The 22521-nt window shown below is 42.9% G+C and overlaps 1 protein-coding gene across 10 annotated transcripts in view; it reads left to right on the forward strand.

Annotated features, from left to right (window-relative positions):
- DPP6 (dipeptidyl peptidase like 6) overlaps positions 1-22521 on the forward strand; it is a 1162044-nt gene that overhangs the window by 560002 nt on the left and 579521 nt on the right. For 3 of the 10 annotated variants that reach the window (XR_003118544.1, XM_025379259.1, XM_025379261.1), the window contains exon 1: positions 865-1307. The exons of the other annotated variants lie outside the window; for them this stretch is intronic. Coding sequence is in view for 2 of the 3 variants with exons in the window: in XM_025379259.1 (XP_025235044.1) it covers positions 1251-1307 (57 nt within the window). In the remaining variant the exon portion in view is untranslated. Of the gene's footprint in view, positions 1-864; positions 1308-22521 lie in introns of those variants that run through there. 10 annotated transcript variants of the gene reach the window in all.

Genomic DNA, 22521 nt, shown 5'->3' on the forward strand with positions numbered 1-22521 from the left:
AAATACATCAACACAGAGCTTGGCCACACACTGGCCCGGAGTGCAGAAGAGCAGTGCCAGGCCTCTGGGCACTGAGTTCTGAGCTTCTGGAGGGCCAGGAGATACTCCCACCTGCAAATGACTGGCTGATTGCACTTTCCTTAGAGTTTGCCACCTGCATTTCCACTCCACCCACTAACTGCTCAGCTACAGGGAGCCAGGCAGGGGCAGCGGTACCTGGGTCAGGACAGGACAGCGGCCTCTGCCCTCAGGCAGGGAGTGCTAGACAGGCCATCTCGTGTCCTGCTTTGTCTCTTTCTCCTTGAGCTCAGGACACAGTCAGGGAGCCCTCATGTTTCTGTAAGGTCATCACACAGGCTGGGATTTTTTTTTTTTTTTCTCCCTGTCTTTCTTTTAACGGACAAACACCCTTGAGGTCCTGGTTGATTTTCTTAGGGAAATGTAGATTCTTTGATTCTAACGATGGAACATAAGTTTTCTGAATTTTAAGGAAAATAAAGGCCAAGATTTCAACAACCCGTGTTCCTGCCAAATCCACTGGGCAAACAGAAAAGCTGTCTGCCTCCGGTGCTCCCAGACCCCCTTCCTTCTCAAACACGCATCAGACACTTTGCACCAAGAAAAAACAAAGGGCATCCCTCCTGGGGCCACCCCTGCCCCCTGTCCAGGTATGCGCTGTCTGGCGCGCCCTGCGCGGGGACCGCAGGTTCAGACACCCGGGCGCGGCGCGGGGCCCTGATGGATGCGGTGACCCAGGCTGTGGCTACGGGCGCGGCGTCTCCTCGGCAGTCGCTGCCTCTGCGGCCCCCTCCCCAGCCCCAGCCCCAGCCCCAGCCCCAGCCCGGTGGAGCGGGCGACCGGAGCATGCGCCGTGCGCAGCGGGCCGGGAGGCGGGCGAGGAGGCAGCGCGCATCACTCGGGTCCCCTTCCTGCACCCAGCCGCCACTTGCCGGTTGCTAAGCAGTTATCATTGTTTCTGTGGCGATTGCAGAGGCTGTTGCTAATTGGAGAAGCCCCGCTTAGCAGCGGCAGCTTCCTCCTTCGGATCCTCTCTCTGCTGTTTGCATTTAAAGAGCAAACTCGGCTTGTCTGCCCACCCTCCCTCCCCCACCCTCCCCAAAATAGCCTTGTGATTTCGGAAGTATGGACTAAAATCACACTCCTCCTCACCTTACCGCTTGGACTCTGGTGGCTCCCAACTCGCCGTCAGACCCCACCTGCCCCAGTGGTGGGAAGCGCCTGGACAGACCATGACCACAGCCAAGGAGCCAAGCGCTTCGGGGAAATCCGTGCAGCAGCAGGAACAGGTAATGCTGCTTTTGGGGGTCCGTGTGTGTGTGTGCGCGCGTGTGCATGCATGCATATGTGTGTGCACGAGAGAGACAGAGAGGGAGGATATGTATTTATTGAAGAATTTTGTATTTTCGATTGGTTTATCGCTGTAGCCCCCTGAGCCACTAAGCTGGGAGGAGACGTAAAGTGCTGGGTGCTGCTGGAGTCTGCCGCTCTCCTCTCCCTGGCTTCTCTCTCTAAGGGTGCCCTGGCTTGACGATTAAGGTACAGGCACAGGGAGCCTCTGTCAAGGTAAACTTGATGTGAAGCAGCTCTGGACAAAGGCCTCTCTCTACAAAGCCGCCCGATCGAACGTATTCCCTGGGAAGGTTCCCAGCTAGTACTTTGTAACTTGGGGGAAGAGGAGTGTAGCCAAAAAAATCAGCGTGTTCTGACCCTCCAACAGGACTTTGCTTTGGTTCTAAGACAAGTCAAAAGAAAATGAGGTACGTTGAAAAGACTTTTCTTTGGATACCTCGTGGCCCCTTCCTCCTGTTTCCCTCAAGAGCAAACTGTCCCTGCTAGAGAAGGCGAAGGATGGATGGTCGGGATGAAGGAGGACTCGGCCGAGAAGGTGCAGGTTTAGAGGGCTGGCCGCGGACAAGGACGGCTGCATGGGTCCCACATGGCACAGGGCGGCCGCTCGCCTTGTCCTGAGAAGGCCATGGTCTGCAGAGGCTTGAGGGGTGAGGGAGGAAAGGTGAATCAGACAGCCGCTTCACCACGCATGTAGACATCGTAATTCCCTTCTTAGAAGATCTTGAGGGTTCTTGTCTTTTAATCATTGCTCAGTTCACCTCAGGCAGATCATTAAAATACATCCTGGGAGACACCAATAGATTCACAAAGCAGTTTGCTCAAGCGTGGTAAATCAACAGCATAAGCTCACTTCTCCTATTTATTTTAGGGCTGCTGTTGGATCTCATTTGCTGGGATTAGGGCAAAGATAGGCGACCTCTTTAGAGTTCAGGAAGGTGAAGAGCCTCCTTGAGGACATTGTGTGATAGAATTCCACTCCAACTCTTCAGAGACATACATGAAGATGACTTTGGATTTGTATTTAGTGGGGTCATTTCTCAAAGCCCATTTATTGATAAAAGGGGGCCATTTTATTAGTACTATCATTATCATCATCTGAGGAACTTAAATGAAGTTTTGTTTCATCTGGGAAGAAGATTCTGTAAATATGGACATTAAACATTTTTATATTCAGTGTGACAGTGTGCATAAGGGTTAATGCTCAGTATAGTTTGACAGGTTCAAAACAGACAAACCAAACCTGCTCCTTTCAAAAATTCCACAGACTATTTGCTCAATAAAGAAATATTTCCACACTAAATTAGCATTCTGTAATTAACTGAGTTTCTTTTTATCACAGTTCTCCTCCCTCTTTAGTTATGAAATAAGTGTGTGCTGGGCTTTCAGGTTTGAACTAGGACTCAGGTAGCATCCCTGACCATGGGAGAGAAGAAATAATTCTGAAAGAGGGCATTGCTCTTCATAGGTCGACACCCAAGGATTGGGAGCAGAAGCCCAATCTGTGTTATGTAAAAGACATCCCTTGTTTCCTGTACAAATTTGCTCTTATTTTGCCTGATACCTCAGCATGCCAGGAGTGGGAGTCGTTATTTGGCTGTGGGTTTTGGAGGACCTGTGAGCTCTTGGTTTGATTTTATACCTTTTGATCATTGGAAATCCCGTGTCCTTGAACCTGTTCAATTGGAGAAGGCTTAAACTGTATAAAACTGAAGAGCAGAGGCAGCCATGGCTATAGCGAGCAGGTGGGACACCCAGAAGAAGGAGTAGCTGTCCTCATCCCATGCAATTGGGAAGCTCCTTTTTCTCCCTCCTCAGAGGGGTGTCACCTGGACCCTGAAAAATGAACAGACCCCCCTCATGAAGTACAATGAAGAGGGGAGCAGCAGGGATAAGATAAGCCAGATGGGACAGGGGGCAAAGACCCCACATTTCAAATGTATATACCTTGAGGAGACCTTACCTGGGGTCTTGAGAAACTGCTTAGAACATAAGGAGGTAAATAACCTCCTACAATAAAATCCCTGAAGACGGTCTCTTATTCCTGCATTATATATAATTTTGAAAGGCATTAAAACTATTCTGTGTGTTTAGACTGCAGAACTCTTAATGAGTTCTCCATTCTTTTTTATTTTATTTTATTTTATTTTCCTTGTTGCTAACGAAACTTTTGGAATACCTCCATTCTCAGGCTGGTAGGAATGTGTAGGGAGACCAGGAAAGATGAATATGTTTCTTTATTTTTTAATTATTATTTTTTTGAGTGAGAAAGAGAGAGGATTGCTGCTTTGTGGCTTGGTTTTGAAGAAGGGGATCATTAAACTCTGCTAACTCAGTAACTGCCTCCAAATCACCAAGAGTTGATTCTAATGAGAAACTCAGTGGCACCTCACATCCTCATCTTGTGAGGCATTAACCAGAGAACTGGGATTGAATGGAGCCTGATGCCATCTCTGACATCCTCACAGCTGTTTGGTTACTGCAACAGACTTCCCATTACTTCTTAGCAAGTGAGCAGAGAAAAGTGAGTTTCTTTACCAGCCTTGGTAGTTAGAAGCCAGACATGTGGGTGATGGGTGGAAATAAATTTTGTGTGCCGAGGATGGCCAGAAATTAGGAGAGAAATTAGGAAAAAAAGATTTTACTATTAGTTAGAGATTGTTGGGTTTTTTTTTTTTCTACCTTGATTTGCTAAAAAAAAAAAAAAAAGTGCTAAAGATAGATAAATATGTAAAAAGAGTATTTTGGGATTTTGGGTTTGTTTTTTAAAGGATACTAAATAAATAAGCCAGAGTAACAAGAAGAATTGTCTTCTAGGAGACCCTTTCTCTTTCTCTTTGGAGATGCTAAAGTTTATTTTTAAATGAAGTCTTGTGAACCCAGAGATATTTGGAAGCAACATATACTTTAATCTGAATGAACTGAGTTGGTCCTTTGGCTCTGAAGCCAGTCAGGTGATACTGAGACTCCTTGGTGAAAATGGCTTAGCATTGGCTGCACCTGACCTCTGCCCCTGCACAGAGGGAAACCTGGTGAGACCCAGAAAAAACACAGAGGCGAGTTTGGCTTAAATTTACCATATTCTCACAAGCAAACGAAACTCTTCCTTAGAAAACCAGATTAAGAGATTTTTTTTCCTCTTAAAATAAATAAAAGTACACATTTATTTTAATACATACTATCTCCATTTCAAATGATTTAAAACTGAAAAGCAGCGATCAGTAAAGCTATTAAGAGAGGACACAAAAATTAATTCCCTCTGCTTGCAATGAGCCAGGACACATTTTTGCTCAAATATTGAGCAGGGATAAGTTTTTCCTAGCATATTCTGTGGATGTGTATGTATGTGTGTGCATGCGCATGCACACACAAACACATGCACACACATGAACACACACAAGCACACCTCGTGTGTCACGAAATCAGAGTTGGAAAGGACCCCACAAATGCATCCGTTGGTCCTAGTTCATGCTCTTGTGCTCAGGAATCTCACAAATGTGTGAGATTATGTCTTTCCTCAAAAGATCTCCAGAAAAACCTCCTCTCACATGGAAATAGCCTATATTCCACTGGCTAACTTGGATCTTTGGTTATATGTTCAGTCACATCTTTAACTTCCTTAGACCTGAAAACCAGCTGTTCTCATCACACCTTGTATACATGGCTGCTGGGTTTTGTTGCTTCTCAGGTTTCTGCAAGTTGCACAAATCCTAATAGACAACCCCCAATGTATCTGTTCTTCTATTAAATTATGAGCCCCAGGACCCAGTATTAACTGATGAGTTAAATTATGTGTCTGAACATATGTAATAATAGCATTACAGAAGAACTTTTTGAAACGAATAGAATTTTGTAAACAACAGATTCCATAGAGTGGACATTAAAATGCATGTGAATTTTGAGAGTGGTTAGGTGGCCTCCCAGAAGGGCACATAGGTACTGTCCTGGTAAGAGGATTTCCGGTGTTCCTCTCCACTGCTCTCTGAATTTGATCTTGTTGCTTTTTGCAGTAGATACTGAAAGAGAGGATCTAACTTTGACCATTATGAGAGTTAAATTTTTTATGTAACCATATTAAGAGGAAAAGGCAATGTGAGACATCCATATTTAAGATAAATGTGGTAACAGGAAAAAAAGAAGTGAAAAGAAACACAGAAAAACAAGATTTAATATTAGGACGTGCACATAACTATTGAGGAGTCCCAATAGGGTAGGTGGTCCTTTTGCAGTTCAAAAAGGGCATGGGGTGGGGTTGGTGGCCCTTTCACAGTTCACAGGGACATTGGAGGCAGCAGCCATGCTCATGTAAATTAAATTCCATCTGTGCGTGGTCTAAATGATCTAAGACTCTGCAGATAAAAAGAAAACTTGAAGGAACTGCTAAAGAATAGGAACACCAGATTCTTAGGATTGTGTAGAAATACATCTAGGACTCATGGACTTCCACAGCCAGGAGAAAGAAGGATGGAGTTTGGCTGCAAAATGGGCTGATGTGTGAAGGATTTGAGGGGAGAACTCAGAAGTCTTGGATATCCTAGAGAGAGCAGGTCCAGAAGCAGAGCTCCCTGCTGGGAACACCAGACTGGGTCCTTGAGCTGATGGGGAGAAGCATGGAGTCTTCGGGGAAGGGAAACAGCTTAGCTGGTGCAGTGCTATGCTCAGAGGAGGGCCTTGTTTGTCACCGAAGAGAACAACATGATGAGGAAGCAAGCAAGCAACTAGCTTGGAGGTGGCATGAGCTGTGCTCTGAGAACCGACAGGTAGTTCACAATCTTTTGGGATCCATGTCACCAACCTACCAAAAGGTGCACATCAGCAAGTGCCATTTAGCACATCAAATGAAAGCCCAGACAACTGAGAGCAAAGGCCGTACCTGGAGGTGGGCAAGGACAAATCATACCCAGATTGGCTTTTGGTGCAACCCGAACTCAAAACAAGGGAAACTGTGTTTTTGTTTTGTTTTGTTTTGAAATGCTTTCTCTGTGCATTAAATGCATTTTGTTAGTTTATTCTGACATTCCATTAAACCAAATCCTGCCCCTCATTCTCGATACTGTGGTTACAGGGCAGGTGTAGTCGAGACCTTCAAATGCTCCATGGGGAACACGTGAGGGCTGGAGGGTGCTTTTCATTAACCTACACCAAACCATCTTAGCTCCGGTGTGCACGTGGAAAGTATTAAGATGCTAATCACTTAGAGGAATGAACAGTTACCGTCTCTGCCTCATCGAGAATGGTAGCGTTATTATCTTTTATGGAGATGAGCTGTGCCTGTGTTGGGCACTCACTGATCTGGTTTTGCAGTGGGCATCATGCACCCTCTGTCATTGAGAAAGAGAGGGCAGAGTGAGTCTGTGAATCCAGAGTTCTAAAAACTGCGGAAGAGTGTATACTTTGGGGAGAAAGTGATTCTCTATGAGCTCTGAGAGGTCAATGGTTGACGTCCTTGCTTGTAAAAGATCAGACAGGTGGGGGGTGTATCATCTTGTTTCAGACGCTGTTTGGAAAAACAAAATAAACTAAAGTGGTTTTATTTGAAGATGTAGGCTTGGTTACCCCATAGCCTTAAATCATGGAAGTAGGTAACCATGTCAACTTGCATGGGGGGCCGGGTGCGGTGGCTCATGCCTGCAATCTTTAGGAGGCCGAGGAGAGAGGATTGTTTGAGCTTAGGAGTTTGAGACCAGCCTGGGCAACATGGCAAAGCCCCATGTCTAGAAAAAATAGAAAAATTATCCAGGCGTGGTGGTGGCGCATGTCTGTTTTCCCAGCTACACAGGAGGCTAAGGTAGGAGGATCACTTGAGCCCAGGGAGGTCAAGGTTGCAGTGAGCCGTGATCGCACCACTGAACTCCAGCCTAGGCAATGGAGTGATACCCTGTCTTAAAAAAAAAAAAAAAAGAAAGAAAAAAGAAAAAGAAAAAAGAAAATCTGGGTGGGATGTAAATCGCAATCCTGTTTGTTGGTGCAATTCTGCATGTGGCTGATACCCTAAAGTCCTTCCTGACTTTGATAGCATGTGTTTCTTGAAGTGGGGAGTGGAGAGGTCTTAACACACACAGCCCAGGTAGAGTGATCAGATCGAGAAAGTTTATTGTCTGTCCTACTCCCATTCCCCATTTGTTGTTGACCTTTCAGGACTCTTTACTGCCACATCCCAGGTAGGCCTTTAATCTCCACTGGTACCCATGGTTTAGCACCATTTTCTCATACTTGACTCTTTCTATCAAAACTGCCCCGTGCGCTGTTCCACCTGGGCCTTGCTAAATGACTGAGACAAATCCAATCACTAAACAAAAAGTGTAAGGTGGGTGTCATGCATTACGTTCCTGAGAGCGTTTGCAATTTCAACAGTAGCTATTGGTGATAAAACCCAATGCAATTATTAATGGTGGAAATTTCAGGAACAAAGTTGTGGTAAGACCTGATGGAAGAAAAAAATATTTAGTCACATCTTTAAGGAATAATGAAGGTGAGGTCACAGCGGGGACAGTCTTGGCACCCTTTAAATCACTGACAGGCTATGCACATCCTGGAGGTATCTGTTCATTCTGTGTTCACGTTAGAGTTGGTCTTGTAGCAGAGGCAAGTACCAAATTACAGATCCTGTTGCTGCTTTCTGCTCTCAAATCCTGGAGGATTTGATGGTAATAGTGTTGAAATGTGCAGCGATTCCTTCTTAGGAAACGCTGCCATAATACGCACAGGCATGGAGTCAGTGCTCTGGGTCCCCTTTGATCCTGGTGACTGGGATCCTGAATGGATCCTGGTGGCTGGGATCCTGGTGGCTGGGATCCACCAATGGCTTTACAAAGCACGTTGCTGATATGATAAAATCTTGCTCCTCAAATTTGTAGTGACAATTTATAGATTATTCCTTTACTAGTACCTGATCTTTTTTTTAAGAGATTTAACTTCCCCTGCCAGAATTCAAGAAAAACTGCTTTCCCCAGAGTGAAACTGCACGAGACTCAAGCATCATCTCAAGCTGCTAAGTTATTAATTTGGAACACAGGCTTTTAAAAAATATCTGTATGTGCGCACATGTGTGTGTGTGTGTGGAGGGGGATGGGAGACAAGCCAAATCTGCTGATTAAAATGGGAACACTGTGGTGATGGTGAGGCTCTCTCAAAACACTTTGAAAGGTCGAAGTCCGTCTTCTGGACATGCTCATGAGATTTCTCTTGGAGATAATGGTAACTCATTCTCTTAAAGGATTGGTTCAACCCCTTGAATAGGCTACCCACAGCAAGATGTAACATCACAACCAAATATATTCAAAGCATATTCCATGTTTTGTCTTTTGGAAATAATATGCGACAGAGGTGGTCTTGAATAGTAGTGATGCGTGTTTTCAAGTTAATGAAAATAATGTATTTCTTTATTCTCTAGCAGTGATTCTTGAAATTCTTCATTCTTCTTAGAATATTTGAAGTTGTTATAGCATTCACTCTGGGAATTCCAAAATTATGACACTAAGTATGTATCTCAAATCAGGCCTCTGAGTGGGAGAGGGAAGGAAACATATTTTTAATTTTAATAGTCTGCCTAATACCCCATCCACTTACCAGACAGATGTTGGATCCAAGGAAGATTTTTATTTTGATAAATAGTTATGGGAGAGCTAAGGTAGGGGGAAAGGAGAGCTGGATGGGAACAGCTCAAGGTCAGGAGAGAGCAGAAGAGTCCCCAGCCAGGGTGCCTGGACCCAAGGGGCAGCCAGGGGTCTGCTGGAGAAAGGTGGAATGTGGCTGCAGGGGCACACAGAGATGGCTTGGGAAAACAGAAACAGGAACTGTGATATGAAAGTGTTTTGAAAGCATACAATGGAAAACAGCAGTGGGCTCGTAAATTTCTAGAAGGGAGGGAGGAAGTCTGAACTTGGCACGAGAGGCTCCTGCTTAAGAGAACAGGTGTTTGTGAAATAGGTAAAACCAGAGGAGTGACTTGGACAGCAAGATTTCATTTTGTGAATGTGATTGTTTAATGTAGGCGTGTTCTGATAGGTGAAAAAAGGGACTAGAAACTTCTGGCTTTCAAAGAGCAAAAAGAGTTTGTTATTTCACAAATAAATTCAAGTTTACCTCAAAGCAACAAGATGTTTTAAGACATGGGGTGTGTGTGTGTGTGTATATATATATATGCATATATATACACACACACACGCATATATATAATACACACATATATATTATATATATTACATATATTATATATATATTTTATATATATATGTAGTACTTCTTGGAATAGCTTGAGAAAGAAAGATTTAGGACGACTCAAGATAATTATTAATACACTTTCTGGCTCTGATTTTGATGAGCCGGCTATTTTGATGTTCATTTTGATGCAGTCCACCATGCCTCGAACACCAGGTCATATGGCACATATGACTTGGTTAAAGAAGAGATTAACCAATAAGAGAACTTTGGCAGGTAAGAACTATTTTGCCATTAAAAACCATGAAGCTGTAATGTCTCCAAAGCTCCCTTAATGCATTTTATTAATTCTTTCTGCTCATTACTAGGCTTGGGGTGATGAAGACTTGACCCTTGCCTTTCCAATAGCCAACTTACGGGGGAGTTGGGAGAATTGCTGTGCTTCGGCATAGATGCCCCTGACTTCTGATCCGAGCTCTTCCACCTACTAGCTGAGGGATATTGGACAGTTCTGGACTGATTCTGTATCTATGAAACGGGGATCATTCCTGTCACACTGTTGCTGTGAAAAACAACATATAGGAACACAGAAAGCCGTTCTTGGCATGGAGATTTCAAACTATTGTTCAGTGAACACTTACTGTGTATGCTGACATACCAATGCTACTTGAATCTTCTTATTTTCAGCATCTGGTCAGAGCTTGTGTTCCATTTTTAAGATGGTTTGTTCTACAAAATCATAGAATGTCTGACTTTTAAAGCATCTTATAGCCTCTCTTGCCCAGTGATGTTTGGACTTGGTTTTAGTAGCGTAAACCCCTTTTCCAAAGGAAGCAAGCCAAGACTGGCATGTGAAGGTGGTGAACATGCTGGCCTAGTGCCCCTGAGACATGTCAGCAGAGCCCCAGAGCATGGGGAACCCAGCTCACAAACCACACATCTAATTTGCACAGGAGAAAAATCAAACTCAGAGAGATTGAGTACATTACAAAAATCATACAGCTGGCAAGCTGCAAATTGAGAACACAACCCCCCTCCTTTTTTTCTCCAAGTCAAGCAATCCTGAGTGAAACATGGGAAATATGATATGCCAAGAAGATTAACACAAAAACTGTTAACTGGAAACTGCAAAGGAAATAAAGGAATTAGATAGTATGAATGGGTTAACAAATTCTCGCCTGGAGGTCAGTTAAGAAAACGTTTGTGTACTCCAGGTAAATCAAACCTACTGCAGTTTTCCGTTTTCACATCTCATGGACAAACATAGCCAATTCTTCTTTTTATTGCACCAGGGCTGGGTGCGTGAGGTTGTTCATAGCAATCTGTCATATTTGAGTAATTCATTATTTAATGAGTTGCTTTTGAAACAAGGAAAATAATGAGGATGTTACCATTGTTTATCTCCCCAATTTTTAAAAGTGAACAACAGTTAATAAATTATGCATGCTTTGGGGTATGCAGTAGTTAATTTTCAATCTCATCTTACAGCTGAATAACCTCAAAGGTAGTAGTTATACAACAGGTGTGGGAATATGCGAGTGTGAGGGAGAGGAATCCCAGGACATCACCTGTACACATTGGGGGTTTGGCCCAGCAGGGCTTCAGATGTTGAAACATCTGGAACTTTCATTTGCTCACAAGCTTAAAATGAACCAAAAGTATGTTGCTGATTAACAGTTTTGAGGATCTGATGAAAGCCATAGGCCTGCTTGCCAGAAAAATCTCCACAGTTTTTTGATTTCCTAAGGTTCACATTCCCTTCATTTCTGTCTGTGGACTCCAGGTTGAGCGTCTCTGTTGTCACTGTAGTCCCCAGCAAGTTAGCACAGTCTTAAGACACATCAGTCGGAATGTACTCCGTGCTCAAAGCTTACATAGATATTGACCAGCAGCCATAACCTCTAGGGGCTGTGCTAGGGAGGCACAGCACATAGAAGAGGCTAGAGCGGGCCGGGGAGAGTGGTCAGGGAGCAATAGGTAGGAGATCCCATAAGTGGTAGGTAATTGACCTGTGATCAATGTCGGGTGATTAAAGGCTAAAGGAATATGGTTCTGTCCTCAACCACATGGTGGCCTCAGCCTGGGATGCATGACTGTATTCTCCTCCATATGGGGCAGTTTGACTAAGAACCCCAAGTACTGAAGACCTCAAGACTTTAATATGGTACTTCCTGTACCTTCCCTTGACACACATATATAAACTTCTGAAGGACACAAAACATGCCATATTACTTGTATCTCTGACACCAAGCACAATGGTGACCCACTTATATGTGTGCTGAATGAATCGGTGAGTGAATGAATTGTGTCCTCCTCTCTAAACCTCCTCTGTCGAGTTATCCACAAAGTTGAAGGTCTGTGGTTTTACTATTTATTCATCAAATGAACCATTGAACAAAGGAATCAAATTTTCAGAGCCCTGTAGAGACATCAAATCTTCCTCTGAATTGCTAACTCACCTTGCTTTCCCTGTTGTTTAAAGTGTGCCACTCTTCCTTTCCCAACACTCTACCCTCACCTTTCCTACCCAGAAATGTTTCTCTACCACAGAAGCATCAGCTACTCACCCCAGCCACCAGTCATGCATCAACATTCAGTCTTGCTGTGAGTCATCTCTGTAAGATAAGTGAATTTTCTCTCATTTACCAACTGTATAGATAAACAAGAGAACCATCAGAAATCAAAGAACTGTTGAAAAATGGGCATTGTACATCACCAAAGCCCTTTTTTGTTGTTGAAACAGAAGCTTCAAGTCTTCTCCATACACTGAAATGAGTTGTTGAAGTGGAAAGATAAGTTCTAATTGAACTACCTTCTCCAATGCAGAGAAAAAGCTGATTTGAACATTTAGGTTGATCCTCTATTTCTCAGGTTGGAGAAGTGCTTTGAGGGAATAAAGATGGGGGATCAAGATCAGAGGAATGCAAAGTTCTGGAATGTTTGCCTCAGTTGCCCTCTACTGGGTCTGGCTTGGGGAAGTTTGTAGAACTTTTTAATGAGTCAACGTAGGTTCAGGAGAGATTTCAGGTGCGGGTGACAGGGTGAAATGCTTTCTTACAAAGAAATGAATTAGTTAGTGAAACTGTAGCTTGTACAGTTTGGGAGAATGGGGGCAATGGGGAGATTGTCGTACAGGAGAAGGAGCACCAGCCTGGGATTCAGACAGGTCTGAGTTTAAATTCCAGCTCTAGCACTTGCTAATAGGCAGCGTTGGACAAGTTGGGTAACCTCAGTTTCCACACTGAGCAAGTGCTTGACTAATAACAGCTGCGACTGTTACTAGTATGGTAATTACAGTATCCCAAGGTGTAAAGAAGCAGAAGCATGATTATATCAGTGGGGTCAAAGTTTTGGCTGTCTTCCTGCCCCCCATCAACCTGGCTACAGGAGAGACTTTGCTAAATGGACACAGATTTACTTCCTATGAAGTGGGTTTGCTGCACTGAATAAAGTAGTTTACTTTTCCTTTACTGCTGCTGTGCTTGAAATTGGACAGAAAATAAGATACTGTTGTAGCAATTAGTCTGCAGTTTTTGACTTTATTAAATTCACTTAGACATGTGGCTGAACCATTATGCTAAGGTACCTGAAACTCTGTTGTGGTGTATTCATTGTCAAAAATGTGTTTGTGACATAGATACTTCTTTTACTTTGTTCTATAGTGATACTGTTGTGAACCTGAAGTTGTCAAGCAGCTAATGTATACAATTGCATGTAAAATAGACCGTATTTTGTACTTATGGATTATGGATTATGGACATAGTGTCTACTGTTTGGAGATGATTCTCATAGTGATACTTGGTTTTAGATTACTGAACGTAGATTCTGAAGAATTATGGCCCCAGTAATGAATGGATGTGTAATTAAAATTTTTATCATTTTTTATTCTGTAATATCTCTGTTGAAAATTTCAGATTTATATAATTGTTTTGGCTTGGCTTGAAACACAAATTATACTTAAAGTAACAGACAGTAATTGAGAAAATTATACTTAAAGGAACAGACAGTAATTGAATCTAATAAAAATACCAAAGAAGATCAGGATTGCTATGAGTGGAGTCTGGCTTGTATATTTTGTGAACCTCATGGCTTGAATGACATATTCTCAACAAATGCATGCCAAGTAAAGGAAATACTAACTTTATGTTTTTGATTAAAATCTTCATTTCATGAAACTCTGAATAACTTTTAATAATATGGTAGTTTATGTGTTGATCCAGTGTTTTAAATTTTAACAATATACAGAGAATTCCTAATAACACTGGAAATTTGGAAATTTTCAAAAAATAAAATTTTGTGTAGGCTTTACCCTGTGCGGGAATCCTCATTTCTGGTCTCAAATCACCTAGCATTGGGCATTAAAAATATTCACAGAGATTATGTATTAATTATATAGTTGTACTTAGAAATGTATATAAGAATTGTTCATGACCTAAGACTCAATATTCGTCTCTCTCTTTCTCGCTCTTTATATACTTAGGAATGCCAATTACTTTCTCACATTATCCTGTGAAGAGGTATAATCAATTTAAAGACAATGAGCGTGACCTGGGGAAAAAATTATTAAGCCACAAATCAATTACACCCTTATCAGCCACACGCTCACTTGCACTCCCCACCTCTCTTCCAGCCTCCAAACACTAAGACCAAAAGGTTGGAATCACTTCATGGAAGGTCCCTTGAAAGCGATCTGTACACTGACAAAACTTCTTGAAAACATAAATCTCTTGGCTGATACTTGCTGAGCCAGTTAAAGATGCCCCAGTTCACACCTATTGCAACAGAACCAGAAATCACTGAAAGAGGCTAAGTTGTACCTGTAAGCTTGGAATGGAGAGCTGGGTTTCTGTCCTTTGTTATTCAGGATGTATTCTTTCTTTCTTTCTTTTCTTTTCTTTTCTTTTCTTTTCTTTTCTTTTCTTTTCTTTTCTTTTCTTTTCTTTTCTTTTCTTTTCTTTTCTTTCCTTTCTTTCTTTTCTTTCTTTTCTTTCTTTCTTTCTTTCTTTCTTTCTTTCTTTCTTTCTTTCTTTCTTTCTTTCTTTCTTTCTTTCTTTCTTTTCTTTCTTTCTTTCTTTTGTTCAGTATGTGAAGTGTAGTAACAGTGTGATAGCATGTGTGTCCCCGCCCCACTCCCCATCCCCCCAAACCATGGCATGAGCTTATATGTTAGAGAAAAAAGAAACAGCTTTGGAGAGCCTGGCCATTCGAGAGCCATGCTGTCTGGTAGCTTCTGTGTTGGCAGTGAGGATGATTGATGTGGGTGATGTGCTCATGCACAGGCATGTGTGTTCTTCATCCAGCCTACCCTCCTCTACAGTTCTGGTTTAGAGTGTGTTGATTTGGGGCTCTGTGATGATCTTAACGTGGCCCCCAGGGCCAGCAGCACGAGGTGTCTGCCATGTCGGGAGAGAGTAATGAAGTCTGAACACCATGGAATGCCTGTGTGCAGTCTCTCTGAGCTTGTCCTCATGAACTTCTCCAACAGTCTTACTGATTTATTTACAACAAAGATTATACCTAATGATTATTTCATGTGAAAACACAAATGACCATTTTATTGTTAGGATTGAAATAAAACACTTTTTTGTCTTCAAATTGTTTTGCTCTAACACAGACGAGATTTTTATTTTTAAAGATAAGGTTAAAACTTTTTCTCTGCATAATTTTAACATCTAGAATAGAGTAACAATCCTGCTTTATATTTGTATAGCGCTCAGCACCAGTACTAACAAAAATGCAACATGAGACTGGGCATGGTGACTCATGCCTGTAATCCCAGCACTTTGGGAAGCTGAGGCGGGTGGATTACCTGAGGTCAGGAGTTCAAGACCAGCCTGGTCAACATGGTGAAACCCCATCTGTACTAAAAATACAAAAAGTTACCTGGGCGTGATGGTGGGTGCCTGTAATCCCAGATACTCAGGAGGCTGATGTGGGAGAATCGCTTGAACCTAGGAGACAGAGGTTGCAGTGAGCCGAGATCGCACCACTGCATTCCAGCCTGGTCAACACAGCGAGACTCTGTCTCAAATATGTATATAAATATTTATATATGTGTAATATATATAAATATATATGTGTAAATATATATATGCAACATGAACTATTATGTAATTTAAAAAATTTACTAGTCATCTTAAAAAATTAAGAAGAAACAGATGGAAATGATTTTACCATGTATATTATTTAATCTAATATATCAAAAATCTATTATTCCAACATGGAAGCAACATAAAAATTGTTAATGAAACATTTTATGTTAGTTTTTTCCACTTCAAGTCTTTGGAATGGCATGTGTGCTTTACACGGGTGGTGCCTCTCACTTCAGGCTGGCCCCGTGTCCATGTGGTTTCCATAAGGGACTCTGGTGTCCAGAAGTTCCCATGGCCGCTCCATTCTGTACTTGGTTTTCATAAAAACTATCTCATACCTCCTAATGTCCTCAGTTCTACAGGAAAATGAGAATCATCTCCAGACAGTAGAAACTGTATCCATATCCATAATCCATAATCCATATGATGAAGAGAAAAAATAGCCAATTGTACTTCTTTTTTTTTTTTTTGAGACAGTTTTCCTCTACCCAGGTCAGAGTGCAGTGGTGCGATCTCAGCTCCCTGCAACACCCGCCTCCAAGGTTTAAGTGATTCTCCTGCCTCAGCCTCCCTAGTAGCTGGGACCACAGGCATGTGCCACCATGGCCAGCTAATGTTTTGTACTTTTAGTAGAGACAGGATTTCACCATGTTGGCCAGGCTGGTCTCGAACTCCTGGCCTCAGGTGATCCGCCCACCTCGACCTCCTAAAGTGCTGGGATTACAGGCATGAGTCACTGTGCCAGGCCCCAATTATACTTCTGTTTGAACTTATATTGGCAAATGTAGTAATTATCTAGAGTTTTAGAAAAGGTAGTGTTTATTATTATAAATATTTGCTGACAACTTTCTGAGCAAAGGGTAGTATTTATCCTATATAAATATGTACTGAGCATCTGCTAGTTATTTAGCAGACTTCTAGGCACAAAGGATCCAATGGAAAAAATAAGAATATTCGTATTTAACAGCTTCTGTTGTGCTCTAGGCATTCATGATTGTCTGCACTGATAGAATTTACACTTGCAGCTTTCACGAAAGAAAATGTTCCACAGTTTGGGCAACATGGCAAAAATCCATCTCTACAAAAATAATACCAAAATTAGCAGGTGGTGCATGCCTGTAGTCCCAGCTACTCAAGAGGCTGAGGTGGGGGGATCGCTTAAGCCCAAAAGATAGAGACTGCAGTGAGCTGTGATTGAGCCACTGTGCTCTAGCCTAGGTGACAGAGCGAGACCCTGTCTTAAAAACAAAAAAAAAAAAAGAAAGAAACGAAAAAATGCTGTAATTTTACAAAACCTGCTCTCCTTGTACCCCTCTCTACCCTCCTTAAAATGAACACTGGGTCTGGGGTGCGGGGGATCCACAGCTGGAGTTGAAGAGGAAGTTAGGAGAGGGCTAGGAGCCATCACGGAGACTTTCCCCCTGGTTACTTCACTGTCACTTGTTGGGGATCGGTGAGGATTAGAAATTGGAGATGGTAGCCAGGCACAGTTGCTCACGCCTGTAATCCCAGCACCTTTGGGAGGCCGAGGCGGGCGGATCACAAGGTCAGGAGTTCAAGACCAGCCTGGCCAATATGGTGAAACCCCATCTCTACTAAAAATACAAAAAAATTAGCCGGGGGTGGTGGCACACGCCTGTAATCCCAGCTGCGTGGGAGGCTGAGGCAGGCGAATCGCTTGAACCCAGGAGGCAGAGGTTGCAGTGAGCTGAGATTGCACCACTGCATTCCAGCCTGGGTGACAGAGCAAGACTCTGTCTCAAAAAAAAAAAAAAAAAAAAAAAAAGGAAGAAATTACAGAGGAGCTTCTCCTCCCCACAGACAGTGGCCTTGGACTCTTGTCTGAGGCAAAAGTGAGATTTAGGGAAAGATATTATGGTAGCTGATACAGAATTGCAAAGGGCTGAAAACCCACGCCTGGAAAGGGCGGCAGCTGCTCCCCTCCTGTGGGCCCTCTATTGCCCTCATATAGAGAAGGCTTCTCCCAGCACTTTCCACCACCGCTCCCCCAACCCCCAACCCCCAGCTTAGTTCTCTGGAAGAGCAGACCTCACCCTCCCCTGCCTCCTCAGCCCAGCCTGGAAAGGCCCAGGGAAGGACTCTGCCAGCCCTGGCTAAAGTCACGAGTCCACCTCTAGACCAGCCACCCGGCCTGGGACCAAGCAGTAGGAGCCCACATTCTGAGTTGTAAAACCCCACAATTAGGAAATAGACTTAAAGTGCTCCCATCACATTAGGATGCAATGTGCATTTTCGTTTGTAGAAGCTTGTTCTCCATTTTTTCTTATTTGGGCAAAATAAGCTCAGTTTGACTAACTCTGCCATTTCTAACCCAGACCCCATCATGCTCTGACACTTTGACAGCACACTGGATGAGCAAAAGAGTTAACTACAGAAGGAAGACAATTTTCGTTTGGTCTAAAACTTTGTGCCTGTGATACTCGGTGCCATGAAGAGACTCGTGCTTAATAATTCATTTTCCAATGGTCTTAGGCAATGTAGAAGATTACAAATAGCGTGAGACCCTGACCTCCTCCTTCGGGGAACTTAACAGTTTTCAGTGGCAGGGGAAGTAAGACTAGATTCCTGAAACCATAGCAGCATCCGATAGAACAGAACATTTCCTAGACTCTAGCAAATCTCTTAATTCCAGGTGTACCCGGGAAGACAGTAGCATTTATTGGGTATATACTATGAGGAGAGAAGTATCATATCCTGAGAGGGGGTTTATAGGCAGTAAACATTGTAGTCTTTGCCTTCAAGGTGTTTGAAACATAAAACACGCTCACATTAGCTAAATATGCCTGCTTCAATGCCTGTGCTTATATCGTACAACTGACGTTATCAACCTGGTTTCAAAAGCCATGAGCAAAAATCAAATCAGGTAATGTGTGTAAAAGTTCGTTATGAACTGTAGCACCACACAAACCGAGATGGTATTACTGCGATCAGACCTTCTGTTTTATAGTGTGTTCCAGAAGCTGGCCTGGTGGCAGAAGAGAATGGGCTCATTAGCCCTGTTCAAAAAAAAAATTAAATGGAATAATAGAGAAACTTCAAAACCAAATGAAATGCCATTCCATGCACATCTTGGAAAAGTTTATAACGCATTTAAACATGAAGGGCTATTGTGAGCTTGACAATAAAACTGTGAGGATATTGTTCATTTCCGAGATTCGCTTTTCCAAGATAGCTCGATTGTGCAAGTCTCTTTTGGAGTTTATGTATAGTTCTTTAAACTGGCACAGTTGGCTTAAAGCTAAAACACTGTGGTTTGCATTAAAAAAGAAAAAAGTAAGTGCTTTTGCCCAAAAGGCTGGAAGAAATGAGGGCCGCATGTGAAGCGAGGGTTCTGTTGACTGTGTGAGTGTGAGATCCTTTTGGCTTTAGGTACTTTTATGGGGCAAGCTCTGACCTTGATGACAGATGATTTTGTCAAGCTCTCCACAAAAGGTGCATGTCTATTTTCATCGTCAACTAACTTCTCTGGAGCACTTGCTGCTGTTGGTCCCCCAGCCATGAGGTTTTATTGACCCATTTGCCGTCTGTGGTGTAAGTGGATGGAATCATGTTTCTTGAGAGGAGAACTCCAAGAATAATATGACACTTGTCTTGGAGCCATTTGAGCTTTGCTATTTCTACAGATTTCAGCCTTAGTTCCTTCTCTCGTCCTCTGTCACCCTCAGAACACTGGGACAAGGGGGAGCCATGCCGTTTCATAAAATTTCCATAGAGGTTCTGAGTCTCCTTTTTAGCTGATTCCCATGAATTTGTAATATTTTGATCTGCGCTGGTTGCAGTTTGAAATAAATAAAAGCAATTTGATTTCATTCTAGCCAACACCCGATGGGTTTGATGTGGATGAAAGCTAATGAGAGGTACAAGTGAGACAGTACAGGTGAAAACTACAAAATCTCTATTGCAAAATACACATATATGCGGACCCATATTTTCCATGGACACTTAAAAGGAGTGATACCAAGAGGAAACACCAAGTCCATGAACCGTTTCTTCAATCAGGGCAGACCCATGAGCAGAGGACAAAACGGGTGGGGTTCGTGGAAGAAATGGAATATATATCTAGTTTTCTGTTTGATGATGGCCTACGGATTGATTTAATTATGATTACGACAATAACTTGCCTAGTACTTCCTGTTCACGGTTGCCTTCTACATGCACAGCAGGTTGCTTGGGGAGCTGATGTCTGCTCCTAGCCTTTCCGCTCTAGTACCCTTTGTTCTGTTCTATTATGTTTCAGATAATTTAATCAAAGTTGTGTTTGCTCGTGCACTCCCGCTTTGAATCATTCTCACTGCACTTCTGCCCTCCCAGGCAGACGCAGGCTGATGCTGGATGGGTTTCCACTGGCCTCTTCTCTTGACTTCTCTGTGGCCCGTATCAGAACCCAAAACCCAGACTCAGCTTGACTTCTTCCTCTTACCACAGAGTGACCCCGGTGTGATCTTCCCTCCCAGGTTCCATCCAGCATGACCGCCGGGTCTCCCTCTGTGCTACTTGATTGCACCCACCTTTTGTTACCAATCTGGCCACCAGGCTCTATGTCTGGGTTGGGGGTGTTTCCTGGCCTGATGGGGCACCTTGTTCACCCAGGCAGGAAGTCACGTCTTGTTTCAACATCCTGAATCTTAACCTGACGTGGAAACCGTGATGCTAGCTGACCTGACCTGCAGCCTCAGGCGTCCCTCGGCCCTTTCATGGCCTGATGTTTATGTGGTCCTCACAAAGTCTTAGGATGGGATTTATCATCTCCATTTTTTCTTTCCTTCCTCCCTCCCTTCCTCCCTCCCTCCCTCCCTCCCTCCCTTCCTCCCTCCCTTCCTTCCTCCCTTCCTTCCTTCCTTCCTTCCTTCCCTCCTTCCTTTCTTCTTTCTTTCTTTCTTTCTGGCAGATTCTTGCTCTGTTGCCCCTGGCTGCAGTGCAATGGCGTGATCTCGGCTCACTGCAACCTCCGCCTCCTGGATTCAAACAACTCTCCTGCCTCAGCCTCCCAAGTAGCTGGGACTACAGGTGTGCACCACCATGCCTAGCTAATTTTGTTGTATTTTTAGTAGAGACAGGGCTTCACCATACTGGCCAGGCTGGTCTTGAACTCCTGACCCCAAGTGATTCTCCCACCTTGGCCTCCCAAAATGCTGGGATTACAGGCATGAGCCACCGTGCCCGGCCTGTTGTCTCCATTTTCTATCGGAAGTGAAAGCTTAGTGAGAGAAGGTGCTCGGACCCCCACTGGCTGGAAATCGGCAGAGTTGGGCCCTGATGGGTCTCCTCACTCCATCCCCCTTGCGGCACCCAGTGTCTTGCCAGCCATTCTCCCCAGGAGGGATGTAGGGCCTTTATTGCAAATGGAAGTTTTCTGGGAACCCCTTAATGACAAAAAATACTTGCTCTCCAGAGTATTCATGGCAGGCCTTGATAACCTTGAGCCTCAAGTGCCCACAATTCCTACTGGGACTGACTTTAAACCTGTATTTCAAATACAAACTGGGTCTTCATTATTCTTCATTGTAATGGATCTCTTTACATGCTGCCCTCAGAACCACAAATTAGCAAGAGTCTAGCTGGAATCTCTTCTGTGATGGAAATTTCATTCCCTAAGAAATAGAGCAGTCTTTCTTAGTTAGGCATTTACTCTAATGATTCAGAAAGTTGATTCTTTATTTTTGCTTTATTTTCATTAGAAACTAAAGATTTGGATGGTATTTTCATAATCTATTGAGAACTGCACGGGGACTGCCAGTATTCAATAAATCTGATTAATAATCAGAGGGAAGACACTTACATCTTCTGTCACACACACATACCTAAATGTTTAGGCCAAGGGCACATTTTTAATTGATTCAAATAGCAAATATAAATTGGGCCTCTCTGTTACCTGAATGTCTTACTTTTTGGAGGTTTTGTTGTTAGGAACTGCCATATAACAGGCATGCATCATTTTAATTGAACCTTAAACCTGGCACTTTTATTGACCAGAAAAAGGATTTCAAGTTATTTTTCATGCATAAAGCCTGCATAAAGCCTGTACTTCTTTAGTGAAGGCTATCTCAGATATGTATGACCTTACCTCCATGCCTTTAGGAAAAATTAAACCTCACTGTCTGAGATCCTTAAGATTTGGCAAACATTGGTCAATTAACTCTTCAAAGACTTATGATGAAATAAGTACAGGGAATAAAACATACTGAGATATGTCCAAATTACCAGCAATCAAAATATGCATGACCCTGTGCCTAAGTTCTGTGGGATACAAGTCTTGGGTTCTGTTTATGGGGATGTCACCTTCTATGACTCAGGTCCCTGTCTAGAAACATGATGTGGCCATGTCTTGGTGGTTCCTAATTTATGTGGTCTAGTCTTTTGTATTAATTCATCCCTGGAGGATAAAAGTCAGAGCCCACAGCCTATATCTACTGTGACGAAACAAGGATGCAGATATAATGATGATAAAATTGAACCTATGATTTCAGAAATGCGATATGGATATGATATGACAATTCTACCTGCCGCCAGTGTACTAATTTCCCTTGTTGCCAGGGGAGACCTCATCCTCATCCTAATTTACACAGTGTTGTATGTTTGTCAAGAATGCATAATTCTGCCATTCTGTTGTATTTCTACTTTTAGCTTGTATGTATAGAAACACTTTAAAACATTTGCAGGCTACTGCAATCATCGTCATACAATTTGTATAGTTGTTACATAGAAATAATACCAGTTGCTTTCCCCACAATAATTTTCTCTAGAGAGCTAGCTGTTCAATGCTAATTCATATCCTTCCTTAAGGTATGGCAAGTAAAATTGATTTCCTTGGGGCCTGGAAGGGATTCCTGTTCAATGATTGCAACATTTACAAGATTTCCTCTTGATTTCCTACAAGGAA

This window comes from Theropithecus gelada, chromosome 3 (genome assembly GCF_003255815.1).
Source record: "Theropithecus gelada isolate Dixy chromosome 3, Tgel_1.0, whole genome shotgun sequence".
Classification (NCBI taxonomy): Eukaryota; Metazoa; Chordata; class Mammalia; order Primates; family Cercopithecidae; genus Theropithecus; species Theropithecus gelada.